This window comes from Psammomys obesus, unplaced genomic scaffold (assembly GCF_907164565.1).
Source record: "Psammomys obesus unplaced genomic scaffold, mPsaObe1.curated_primary_1811, whole genome shotgun sequence".
NCBI classification, from domain to species: Eukaryota; Metazoa; Chordata; class Mammalia; order Rodentia; family Muridae; genus Psammomys; species Psammomys obesus.
The window spans coordinates 1,933,422-1,946,710 of record NW_026594311.1 but is presented as its reverse complement, the minus strand read 5'-3'; the positions used below and the strand labels follow the sequence as shown (position 1 = coordinate 1,946,710).

General features: G+C 51.8%; 1 protein-coding gene across 2 annotated transcripts in view; it reads left to right on the top strand.

Moving 5' to 3' along the window:
- The first annotated feature begins 8,711 nt into the window (after positions 1-8,711).
- Positions 8,712-13,289, top strand: part of Rnf220 (ring finger protein 220) — a 213,575-nt gene continuing 208,997 nt past the window's right edge. For both annotated transcript variants that reach the window (XM_055618579.1, XM_055618578.1), the window contains exon 1: positions 8,712-9,429. In XM_055618579.1, coding sequence (XP_055474554.1) covers positions 8,805-9,429 — 625 coding nt within the window. In that variant the 5' untranslated portion in view covers positions 8,712-8,804. The remainder of the gene's footprint in view (positions 9,430-13,289) is intronic.

Below are 13,289 nucleotides of genomic sequence, written 5' to 3'. Positions count from 1 at the left end.
GTGACCTCTGTTCACTCAAATCCCAATTAATGAGTAACAGTGGCCCCTTTATGATTCAACTTTTCCCGGACCAACAGATAGATGGTCACCCTAATTACAGCACTGGTCACAGTGATGTCCGACTTGTTTTTGGGTCCTCCACTAGATGGAAAGTGCTCTGGGGACAAGAGTTCTGTGTGTGAGTGTATCTAACCCATGACCTTGCATATACTAGGCATGTTTTTTTTTTTAATTTTTAATACTCTTTTATACTGGCATTGTTAGGTACTGAGGTGATAACCTTGAATAAAACAGACAGTTCGTGCCCACATGATGCCTTTTGTTTGTTTGTTTTTGAGACAGGGTTTTTCTGGGTAGCCTTGGCTGTCCTGGACTCTCTTTGTAGACCAGGCTGGCCTCACAGAGATCTGCCTGCCTCTGCCTCCCCGAGTGCTGGGATTACAGGTGTGGGCCATCGTGCCCAGCTTCACATGATGTTTAAAACAGAAAGAACAGTCTAGTAAACATAGCACTGCCAGTACATGACTGACATGGCTAAAGACTTAGCAGTTCCTAAGTAGCCTGAATCCCTCGAACAGAGGTTGTCATAGTCACAGAATTCAAGGTGAGGCTATTGGCGGCTCCTTTAAAGAGTTGCCAATTAAACATCTTCAATATGATCACCACACAGAAACTTAATTTTTGTTGTTTGCTTGAGACAGTGTCTTTCTTCTAGCCATGGCTGTCCTGGAGCTCCCTACGTAGACCAGGCTGTCCTGGAACTCCCTACATAGACCAGGCTGTCCTGGAGTTCCCTACATAGACCAGGCTGTCCTGGAGCTCCCTACGTAGACCAGGCTGTCCTGGAACTTGCGGCAGCCCTCCTGCATCTGCCTCCTTGGAGCTGAGATTACAGGCATCAACCATGGAGCCCGGCTCTACACAAACTTGAGCATGAATATTTAGATACATGCCGAACATGAGACAAAATGAGGATGAAGTCATCTCGTAATGGAACACTGGTCTCATTCTGTTTTTAGTTCACTTATAATCCTGTGCACTTTTTTTTTTTTTTTGCAGGATGGATTATCCTTATGTATCCTAGGGGAAGAGAATTTTTTTTTCCAGATGAGAAATCTGACTTTTCAGAAACCAAGCCACAAAACAAAAGAATTACTTCTAAAACCAGGCTTAGCTTTCGACTGGGCTTTGCCTTCTGAGCTGGGCTACCTGCTCCCCCGGACTTGTTAGCTGTGTACCTTAAAAGCAAATCACAAAACGCTCTCAGCCTGTTTCTTCTTATAACACCAGCAATATTCTCTCCAGAATTAAAGGGTTAAATGAGATTATGTAAAAGACATTTAGTTTCATAGCCCGGCTCCAAGAAGGTTCTCAAGTAGGTTAATTCTCTGTCTATTTCTCCGATATATCTTTTTGTAGTTGGTGAATTAAACAATCTGAAGAGAAGGAATTATGTTATGAGCATCAGTGACACCAGTGAAAAATTTTTATTCACAATTCTGGGTGTTAAACTAGGCCCTTTCCACTCTCTAAATGTCAGTTTTATTCATAGTTACTCACAGTTTCATTTTTACAGGTGAAGACCCCAAAGTAATATTCGAAGCACTAAACAGCAGGTTGGATCCTACGGGAAACCGGTGGAGTTTTATAACGGAGCCAGGGTTTGCTGGTCAGTGAGCAGCGCTGATGTCAGTCTTACAAGATTTAGCCATTTCCTCTCGGTCACTTTGGCTCAAGAAAGAACCGCGCACCAACCCAATCATTTCGGAAATCTCCGGAGGGTAAGGAGGAGAGACATAAACAAAGGCAAAAGACCTCCGTAGTTTCCACCGGGGCGGGCCACCTACGACCCTCCAGTGAGGGCAGCTAGGTCTGTTCTCCGGGAGTGCCCGGGGTCTGGACTCCATTTCCCAGAGTCCCTTAGTACCCTAATGTATTCAGTGCTCAGAGTGCCTGTATGTGTGTGAGTGTGAGAGAATGTGTGCGTGCGTGTGTGTGAGTGTGTGTGCGCGCGCGCGTGTGTGTGCGCCTCCGAGTCCCTGGGAGAGTGGAGGCTCATTCACTGATTAGAGCCAGCGCTGAGAGGCAGCACTGCTCTTCTCTCACGCCAACCGAGTCTCTTGATCTGTACATGCAATCCCAGGCAGCTCGCGAGCACAACCCCGGGGCCAGCCGCCTGCTGCTGCTGCTGCCGCTGCCGCCGCCGCCGCCGCCGCTGCCTCCGCCGGCTCTGCGCACCCGGGACCTTTCATGCACCACCCTCTCGGGCTCCTCACCTCGGTGTCCTGAAAGGCGCGCCCGTCCTCCCCAGGAATTTCCACGGCAAGTACGGAGCTCAGGAAGGGGTGTGGATGCGTGTGCGTACACGAGAGGGGTGGGCGCGAGGGAGGGCGGCCGGGTTGCCGAGGGACCTGGCTAACTTTCCGGGCTGGTCTCCCAGGGATTCGGGCGGCTCCCGCGCGGCGGGGGCGAGGACGGGGACTCGCACGGCCGCGTCTCAGATCGCGGTGACCGAGCCTTCCCGGCTGTCGGTGCTGGGCGCGCTCCGTGCGCCGCCTCGCTCAAACTTTCCGTCTCGAGTTTTCCTTAATGTGTTTTATTTGGGGGGTGCGAGGGGGAGGGACCAGACGCTGGAATTGGACGCTCAGGGAGGGCGAGGGGGATAGCCAGGGGAAGCGAGCAGGACTTCTCCTTTTTTTATTTTTAATTTTTTTATTTTTTAATAAGCCCCGTTTCCACTTTGTTTGCGCCCACCGCGAGTGAGCCCCCGTGCCTTAGCTTCCCGGTGCACCCCGCTGTGATTTCCAGCCGGCCGGGGCCGAGGGCTCCCCAGTGGGGGATCTGATGTGGCCGGCGGGATAGGAAAAGGAGAGACGCGTTACGGTCCCAGCCGCACAGCACACCGCGGACCCGGTGGGGTCCCCGGGGTTCTCCGGAGCCTGGGCAGCCCCGGAGGCTCGCCTCACTTTCTCCTGGCGGGGGCGGGCGTGAAGGAGAGCCGTGGGGGTGGGAGGGGGGTGGGGTGGGGGGACCCTCCGCCCGCGGGAAGAAGGCAGGTGCTGCCACCGAGGTGAACCGTGCTACGTGTAAGCGGGAACTCCCCTCCGCTGGGCTGGACCGGCCAGGCCTCGGAGTAGCGCGATCCGTGCTGGTCTCCTGGGACTTGGGGGACCGGGCTCCCCTCTTTCAGCGATTATGAGGGACGAGGCGGGAGGAACGATCCTGTAAAACCACGCGCCTTGCTCTTTTTGTGTGTGTGTGTGTGCTGTTATTATTATTGTTGTGTGTTTTTTGTTTTTGTTTTTTTTAAACCTCGGACCTGCCTTAAAACTGAGTAACAATTTCTCTTCTTCCGACTTGAGAGCAAAACTTTTCAGCGAGCACGCCGGTCGCTGCAGCCGTGCCGCCGCCGCCGCGCTCGTCAGCCCGGGCCGAGCGACCTCGTCCGCCCGGAGCCCGTCCCCGCCACCGCGCGCCGGAGCCTCCGGCCGCCCCCCACCCCCAACCCGGAGCTTTTCAGGGCTCGGCCTGGGCGTTTCGCCTTTGTGTTTTGTAAGAGAAAGGCTTTTCTTCCAGGGCACAACAAACTTGGGCGGAGAGCTTCCGTCTGGCCCCCCGGGCGAGGCCGCCCACGGTGGCGAGGCCATCTAGGGACGCGAGGTTCCTCCTGCGCCACAGCGTCCCCTGCGAGAGCTCGAGGCCCGGGTGCCCGTGGCCCGCGAGGGGCCTGCTGGAGCCCCGAGGGGACAGGGTCTCGGGGTGTCGGGAAGCGGAGGACACGTTCTCCCTTCCCATTAGGAACGCACTTCCTCCCCTGTCCCGGGTCACCGCTCCAGCCCAGGCCCGGGCCGGTAGCCGGACGCACATCGGGTGGCTGCAGAGCTCGGGGCCGGGGCCACCCGGGTGGGGCGCGGCCCTGTCTGGGTGGCCCGAGCCGTCCCAGGTCTCCCGCCCGCGCCCCTTCGCTGCCCCAGAAGCAGCGGAAAAGGGAAGGCACCGGCTCTCTCTCTCTCTCTCTCTCTCTCTGCTCACGACGTCCTGCGGCCACCACCGACCTCCCGCCTCCTCCGTGGCCTGAGCTGGAGAGGCAATGGTGGGGTTGGGGGGGAGGAAAAATAGAGAAGTGGGGCGAGCCGGGAGTGGGGCCGGGGTGGGGTGGGGGTGGCGGAGCGGGCTGGGACCCCGCACCCCCCTCCTCGCCGGCTTTTCCCCGCCAAGGGGAGACGGGCGAAGGGGGAACAGGCGGACGGAGCGTCGAGAAAAAGCGCGGCGGGCGTTTCCCGTGCGGATCCCTCCCGCCCGGCGGAGGCCGCCCGGGGCCGAGCGGCGCGACTCGTCTCGCCGCGTTCCGGGGCGCGGAGCGAGCGGGGACACACCTGTTCTCCGGAGCCACGCGGGGTGCACGCGGCCGCGCCGCCCCTACCTGCTGCGCCCCACGCTCGCCGCCCGGGAGCCGCCGGGGTCCTGCGGCCCCGCAGCCGCCCTCGGCCGCGGCGGAGCGGGGGAGTCCGGGGCCGCCGCGCCCGGGTGACCCGCGGGGCGGGGCGGGGCGGCCGAGGGGCTCCGGGGCCCTGGACTTTGGTCGAAGGCGGGCGGCGAAGAGTCCAGCCCCTGCCCCCCGGCCCGTGTGCGCCCTCAGGCCCCGGCCCCCGGGCTCCTGCCTCTTCCAGGACTGGCGCCTCGTTCCCCCAAAGTTAAATTGTCTGGGGCGGAGGAGGTTGTTGGGATCTTTGTACAAAGGCCACCGGGGGAGAGAGAGAGAGAGCGGTCGGGCCACGGCGGTGGTGGGTTTGGCTCAGGGTTGACCCCAAGTTTTTATAGGTTTCTCCTTCTCCTCTCGTTCCCTCGTTTTCCCTCCAAGAGTTATCCCCGGCGGCCCCGCGCCCCCCGGGTGGAGACTCTTGGCGGCTGAGCCCGCACCCGCACGCTCAGCATCCGCGCCTCCGCGTGCTCCCGGGTCCGTGCGGCGCCGCGGATTCGCATCCGATGGCCAGGCAGGACCTGGGGCTAGGTTCGGACGTGCCCCTGGCTCCCCGGCCAGGTCCGAATCGCAGGCGTCGGCCCTAGCCTGCAAGGCGTATTAGCCTTACGCTCTCTGAGCCCTCGCATATGGTGGTAAAAATTCTGTTAGGGCGGTGTTTCCACTTACCCGCTGGGCATTTGGTGTGCCGGGTGGGGGGCATTTCTCTTCAAGCGAAGTCTGTGAACTTAAAAAAAAAAAAAAATTCTTTCCTCCGTTCTTCGAAACCCCCTGCTATTCTGGCCTCATTCCCCATTGTTCTTTGCTTTTTAAGTTGCCTGTTAATTTTTTAAAAGTTTATTTATGCAAAGGAAAAATATCGTTTAATTTGTTCTATTATTTTAAGTCATGGCTTTTGGAAACGGTTCAGAGACCACAAAAATGTCACCTGTTGTAATAAGCAGAGGAGCGTTGCGTGTGCATTTTAATTGCCAGCAGAGTCCTAGTTTGGTGGGCGCCCTGAGCTCGGCTCTGGGAAAGAGCTTGCTTTGTGGCAATCATTTCCAAGTGGGTTTGGCTCTCTACAGCCAGCAGCAGCAGCAGCGACGCGGCTTCCTTGCACTACCATCCCCGGAGCGGGTGAAGAGGCCCCGACCCAAGGCAGGGGTGGGAGACAGCTCACTCGCTGGGACTTTCTGTCTGGCTTTCGGTTTTTCTACACGAAAGTGGCTAGTTTGCACCGGGAGAGCGCGGACCGCTACTTACCAGCCCTGTACCAGATAATTGCACATTCTAAAAGCCGGCTTCTTCATTTGTCTTGGTTCTGGCATGTTTAACCACGCAATTAGTAATCTCACTAATTATTCAGTTAGCCGACGTTTTGTAACCACTTTAAGCCAAAGTCGGGTGTATGATTTAAGAAAGAAACAAACTCCCACACGTACAGAACTGAGCCAAACCCATCACGTCAAGGATCTGAAATTTTAAAAACTCGATATTTGTTGGTCCCTCTGTCCAACCTCACTGCCTGCCGGACAATTTATTTAGCTTCGTGGATTGATCCCTCCTCCTTGTTTAGTTAATTCAACAAAGACTTTTTGCAATCTGTTTGGAGTTTGTCTGATGCCGTGGAAAAGTAGCTGATGATTTATTTGGTTGCTTTTCGATTTCTGTCTTCAGCCCTTCTTTCTCCTCCTTTCAGCCGGCATGTCAGCTGTTATTACTTCCTATTGATCCCTTTGCAAAGTGAGAAGTGAACTAAAATTAATGTCAATTCCACTGCTCGGATCAATAGCTGGAGTTATTTTAATCTGGATTTGCACGAAGTGCTAAATTAAAAAAAATCAGCATAGAGGCAGAAAAGTACCAGTTACTTACTTTCTCTCTGCCCGGTTCCTCACAGTCACCCAAATGCACCATCAAGCTGATTATCTTACAATCCATATTTTTTTAATTAAGAGGGTCAGTTAGTTTTCTTATTTTGGGTTCTGTGTTTAAACCCATGACATTTTGACACTGGGAGTGTATTAACTATAGATTTTCATAATGACTGTGGTCTGCTGAAGCCTCATCTATACTGTTAATGTGAGGAAGGGGAAAGAAAGAAAAGGGAAAAGGAAAAAAAAAGCCCCTCCTCCCTTGCAAAGACCAACGCCCACACAGTGGAGTAAAAGAGATATGGCCTGGAAAAATATTGTTGATTTATTTTCAGTGTAATGAAGTTTTCAAATGAATACGCAGGTTTGAGTGATTCACCGCGTTCTGTTGGAGTGTCCGGTGCTGTGGCCAGATCACTAATTTATGAAACTCACTTAACATAATGAGGTGATCTAGGAAGTAAAGATGGAAAGTGAATCCTGGGGGAAGTTCTTTTGGGGAAGAAACATCCCTGTCCTCACCCCTGGGGTGTCATGTCTGTCCTTCCCTCTAGCCGGCCTGATGTCCTGGGGCTTGACAGACACACAGCTTATTCCTCTCAGCTCTGAGGAGCTGCTTAGACCCCTTCAAACAGCCCTCTACCCACTTCCAGAGCATCCGTGTTGTGGGACCATTAATCTGACTTGAAAACAGCCAAGAACAGAATTCCCAGACTTGCCAGGCTAACTGGCTGTCCTTGGCAGAGCAGCCCTGCCCTGCTGTAACTTGACAGGAAAGTTATTTAAAATTTGGAAGAGAGAAAATCCGTTAATGTGAGATACATAATCTGGTAATTTAGCAATGATGTCTATAAGGAGAGATGCCAAATGAGGAAGCAGTCTGATGGTGTCCACTCATCTTCGCCATTAATAACGGTCATTGACATGTCTGCTACAGGATGGGAGAAGGAAATACTCTCCTTGCACTGCATTAAGCAGGGAGGATTCCTCTGCAGTTTAACTGAGGGTTTTCTACTTGAAGGAATACCGAAGATCTTCCACCGCAGAGGTGGGCTTTTTAAAGGGAGGGATCGATTTTATTTTTGACATGACTCAATTTATAATTTGTAATAGATGGTAGTTTGGGTTATACTTTTAAGTTCCATACAGTTTCTACCGAGCGTATAGATTTGCAGCCAGTAAGTCCTGGTACGCATCTTACAGTATCCTGCCTTTGGATGTGCAGTTCTCCCCCCCCACAACCTCACTCAGTATATTAGAAACTGGATCAGTGGCTATGAAAATGTACAGCCTAATTTTACAAGGGAAGCTGGAAGAACTCTTTTCTGAAATCCAGTTTGTTCTGGAGGCCTTTATTGGACATCAACTCCGCCTGAGCCAATAAACGGAACAAAATAAGGGAGAAATTTTGTTAACATTTTGCTCTAAATGTTGATGGTAACCCCAAGGCAGTTTACAAATTTCCTGAAGAGTAGCTGTATTGGTAACTTAAAATTACCCATTCATTCTTTGCTGCTCCTGGAAGAGAACATGTACCAAAGGAGCCAGGTTTTAAAACATTGTCAGAGGTGCCAGGCATTTTGTTGATGAAGGTTTTTGTCTCTTTTTAGAGGAGAGAAATAGGAAGCCTGTGCAGTGGGGGGGGGAGGGGGGAGGCGTGTACATCAGAAATGATGCATCTGCGATTTGTTCACACGGTGCTTATTTCTAGAGACAGTCTCCGGTGACACACGAAGATGTGTGTGTGTGTGTGTGTGTGTGTGTGTGTGTGTGTGTGTGTGTCGCCCTACGTGTGTGATTTAGGTACATGTACACTGTGTACCAACCGGTGTGCGCGGAGGTTCGTGGTCCAGGCAGGCGCGTGTGACACAGGGAGCTGTCAGTGTAAGGATGAAGAGGGATATTAATGTGAGGCGTCAGCTGGGTCGAGCCTGGTCTCTGCACCTCTCAAAGTGTCGTTTGCAGGTGGAAGCCCTTTAAAAATATGGACACCCCACCCCCACCTCCACCGAATCTACTGGGTGACTTGGCCTTCCAAAGCTCATTTGCTCAGGGAATATTGTATTTGGAGGTTTTATGATTTTTTTTTTCTTTGCTGGGCTCAGGCGCATTTCACCCGGAACGTGTAGGGACCAAAGTCAGCTACGCGTACATCACAGTAAGTTGTCTATTGATTTTCCTGAATGAAAACGGTCTGCTGCTGCTGCCCACTGGTTCCTAAAGCCTGTGGTGTCTCTTGCCCGAGCATCTGTAAGCCAGAAGGATGGTGTTTCAATCACTTGGGGTTTCCCTCTTTCACCTCCCCCTGACTTTCCTCTCCCCTCTTCTCCTCCCCTTTGCTGTTTCTGCAGGTCTGCGAAGGGCATGATTCCCCAGTAATAACCCTCGCCCTGATCCACAGTGCAGGTTGGCCTCCCTCCCAGGGAAGACTGCTTCTTGTGTGACGCCAGTCATCGAAAGACACTCCGATGGACTTACACCGGGCAGCCTTCAAGATGGAGAACTCATCCTACCTTCCCAACCCCCTGGCGTCCCCAGCATTGATGGTCTTGGCGTCCACTGCCGAGGCCAGCCGGGATGCTTCCATCCCTTGTCAGCAGCCAAGGCCCTTTGGTGTCCCCGTCTCGGTAGACAAGGATGTGCATATTCCCTTCACTAATGGCTCCTACACCTTTGCCTCTATGTACCATCGGCAAGGTGGGGTGCCGGGCACTTTCGCCAACCGTGATTTCCCCCCTTCCTTGCTACACCTCCACCCTCAGTTTGCTCCCCCAAACCTAGATTGCACCCCAATCAGTATGCTAAATCACAGTGGCGTGGGGGCCTTCCGTCCCTTTGCTTCCACGGAGGACCGAGAGAGCTATCAGTCAGCCTTCACGCCAGCCAAGAGACTCAAGAACTGTCATGACACTGAGTCTCCCCACCTGCGCTTCTCAGACGCAGATGGCAAGGAATATGACTTTGGGACACAGCTGCCATCCAGCTCCCCTGGCTCACTTAAGGTTGATGACACTGGGAAGAAGATCTTCGCCGTGTCTGGCCTCATCTCCGACCGGGAAGCCTCCTCGAGTCCGGAGGATCGGAATGACAGATGTAAGTACGTTGCTTGGAGCCCCCTCTTCGCCCCTAGTTAAGCCCTGCCTTGCAGAAGGGTTCAACAGGTTGGCGGCGTTGCACGTGCTTCTGGTGACGGAAAGGCCAACTGCGTCCCTTGTGGTAGCTGTGGATGGCTAATGCTTACTTATCTCTCTTCAGTGATCAATGATACAGTTCTTTCAGGTTTTCCGACGGTAGCCAGAGGCAAGCTGGTCTCAGTACCAGGCCTGGCTGGCTTCTCTGGAGACGGAGGAGAGAAGTAGGTGCCATAGATAACACTGGGATGGAGGTCATTTCCTTAGAAAGCATAGGTTCCCAGGAAATTGGGGGCCCAAGGAAACTTGTCCCTTCTGCCTCTCTTTGCTGTCTTCCTGTGGGTCCCTGATAATAATGTTAATTTTTTTTTCATTTTCCCACTGTATCATAGCCAGCAGACAGCACATGATTTTGTTTTCTTAACTCTCAGTTCTTGTCTGCGTCAGGTTTTTTTTTTTTTTTTCACAGAAGGACAAAGGTATCGTCCGTCACCATAAAGCATTTCAAACCAGCTGTGTTTTCCTTTCTATCACAAAGCTGGAAAGCTGACTTCTCTCGGGATTCAGCAGGTTTGCTGGATGCTTGTCCTGGGGCTAGCTTTTAGGACGAGACAGAGCTGACCCGGGTGCCTGGCCTGTGGTTGATGCTCACAACTGTTATTAATTCCCGCTTATGAAATGGCTTTTCTCATGTTCTCCAGCGCCTTGCTATGTTCTGGCTACGTTTGCTAATTGTTGGAACTTAACCTTTCTTGGGAACTTGCGGACTAGAAGGGCATTGCCCTGCAATCTTCTACTCTGATAGAATCAAAAAATAATTGTGTTTTGAAGCTTTGGGGCTGTGGGTGGACAGAACAGCTTTCTTCAAGCCTGGTGAGAATTTATGAACTGAGGGTGTTTTTTCCCTCCAACCTTTTGTTCTAAGACTTGCTTCATTTTATTTTCTTAAGAAAACTACATCTGAGGCTTGCTTTCCCCTTTCCTCTATGTTTTTGTGCTCTTGTTCTCCCTAACCACCAACACGAACACCATTTTTTTTTCTCTTCTCTTTATGATGCCGAGGAGAGTAATAGAGACATCGCGGCCTTCTCCCCCGTCGGCCCTGCTTCCTCAGGCTGTCTCCTTGAATTAGGCACTGTGTTAACTTTCCTGTGCTAAAAGGCATCTGCCTACACCCAGCGTACCTTTTCAATAAAAGTCACCATAAAATCAACCTGCCTTGTAAATCCATCGCTCTTTGGTTTTGAAATATGTTGAGAGTGTGTCTTTTATGTCTGTGTCTGTAAGCCGGAGACCTCCCCACTTCAGGGAGAAGGCTGTGGCAGCGTGGCAGCAGGACTGCCACGAAGCCCTGGCTCTCCGGCTGTCACCTTCTCACCTTCTGTGGACAACTCTGTGCTATCATCCTGCTTCTTGAGGGTACCTGCTGCACAGGTGTTTGGCCTTGGGTCGGCCCTGATTTTCTGTTTTGCTTCAATTTTCATTTGTGGAGTGGCGGAGGCTCCTGGAGGCTGGCCCCTGTGAGCGCTGCTGGGTGAGGGTGTGACTAGTTCTTTCCCATGTCCCCTCCAAGTACAAGTTGAAAACGAAATCCTCTCAAAGCCAGTGTGTGGTAAAGTAACATCTGGAGATCAGCGCTCCGTTCTTCTCAGTCCGTGTGCCCAGCTTGTCTCTCGTTTGTGATCATTTTAGCCCAGACCGCCCTAGCAGAAGCAAGCTTGTTAGCCAAGTCAGAACCCACCCATAGATGTGGCTGTCCATTCCCCACCGAGTGTCAAAGCCATAACTCTTGTGTTTGCCTGGTTTGCATTGAATGGGGGTGCTGTCCCCCCTCGGAGATGGATCCCTCACACAGGATTACGCCTGGGTGGAGAAAAATTAAATGAGTCTGTCTCCCAAAGTGAAATGGAATTCTGACCTTGAAATTAATGGGACTCTGATCAGACGGGTGGGGAAACTTCTTTATTTCAGATTGTCATGTGAATTGGAATCCTCTTTTCTTTTGTTCAAAATATCCTTCCCTTATAGTGAGTACTTGTGTTCTTTTTTTCTTGTGCACAGATAGCAAGCTCGTAGGAAGGGCTGGGAGTAGAGGGTACTTGTGCACATTCAGATTATTAGGGTTGTATATATGACTGATCTTTAACCAGAAACAAAGGCACTAAGTGAAGAGGAGACTGTCCCCCAGTGGTGGCCCTGGATTTGTGCTCCCTTTCCCTTCCTTGCTTTAGGTGGTATAGCTGCTGCGTTTGGAGGGGCTGGGCTGGATGTCACCTATGCTTTTGATTCTGAGCTTTTGGAAGGAAGGAGAGACATTTTCTTCAAGGAAGGCTAGCAGAGCACCACAACAAAGTCGGCAGCAGCCTTCTTGGCTCCTGTCACACACCCAACGTGTGTGAGAATATTTATGGTCTGTTTTATGTAAATACATATTTAAGGGCCGTTAGGAGACCTGATTATCCCCACTAGATGCCTTTCGGGTCTTCCCTACAGAACCGTTTTGAAATAAGTAATATTTCTCAGATAATCGAGTGACAGTATACAAGGCTGCTTCCAAAGGGAGCGAGAGCTCAGGGGCAGATGGGGCAGCAGTGGGGGTGGGGAGGCCAGAAGAGAGCAGGGAACAACTGTTCAGGAGAGCCCAGGCACAGGATGCCACGTGTGTGCCCACATTGCCAAATTGAGCCATGTGTATTTTAGGCTCGTCACTTATTAAAATTTAGAATTAATTTCTGATATGGCTGACTTTTTTTTTTTCAGTTCTCATCAAACATTTTTTCATAGCATTTTAAAAAAGTTTTAATTAAATATAATAGTGAAAGCCCTAAATGAAAACTTAACCTAATAGAATTCACGGTTTCGCTGATAGGTGGGGTGGGAGTGGGCGTTGGTGGGCATGTCCAAGTTTTCTGACTGGATTTTAGGGTGTTGGAAATCAGTTTTATAATGGAAACACTGACAGTTTTTACTGTGGCGGCTGCCCCTGCTCACGGCTTTGTATCCGTATGCAGATATGCCCACATGCCTCTCAAAAAGACGCCCGCAGACATGCTGTAATGCACACGTGTTCAGCCCTTGACCGGAGTGCTGATAGGCAGGATTCCTTTTGTGATTAAATGTGCTGGGCGGGGGGGGGGGGGGGAACGACATACATATAGCTACTTGGGTGAAGTGTCCTCTCTCCTAGTGGGTGACTCCGGTTGGCTTGCCCATCTGCTCACCTGGTTTTACAGGTGACCCCAAGGTAGGTGTTGGGCCGTGTGGACCGAGGAGGCCTTTGCACTGCAGGACCAACTTACCTGCCCAGGAAAATGGGAGAAGTGTTTTTGTGAGAAGCTGTTCCTGAAAGATGCATAATTCCCCAGGAAGGGGACTGAGGTAACTCCCATTTATTGTCATTCCCTGAACCAGTCCCCACGGCTCCTTGTCTAGGGGAATGACGCTAAAATTTATGGGCCAATTACAAATAGCCCATGTGTCTTACATATGAAGTGTCTATAGGCGTGTTTCCCAGGGCCTTTAAAATAAACATTCCTCATTAAGGAAACTTTACAGCAAAAGGGAAGGTAAGTCCTGCGTGCTGCAGAGCGCCAGAATCCCAGCATTTCTTACTGTCTCACCGGGTACTCTGGGTCCCGCCATGCGCATCTCCTGATGGCTTTCTTCAGGCTATCCCTTTGCCCAGATTCCTGCCTGACTCCTCACAGTCTTTGAGGAGCCTTTTTATCTAACCCCAGATTGTTCGTGTTGGTTAGCATGCTTACCCTAGGTCTGAGAGAACTCAGAGCTGCCCCTGTGGAGGTGTGGCTGGCCCTGCCTTCC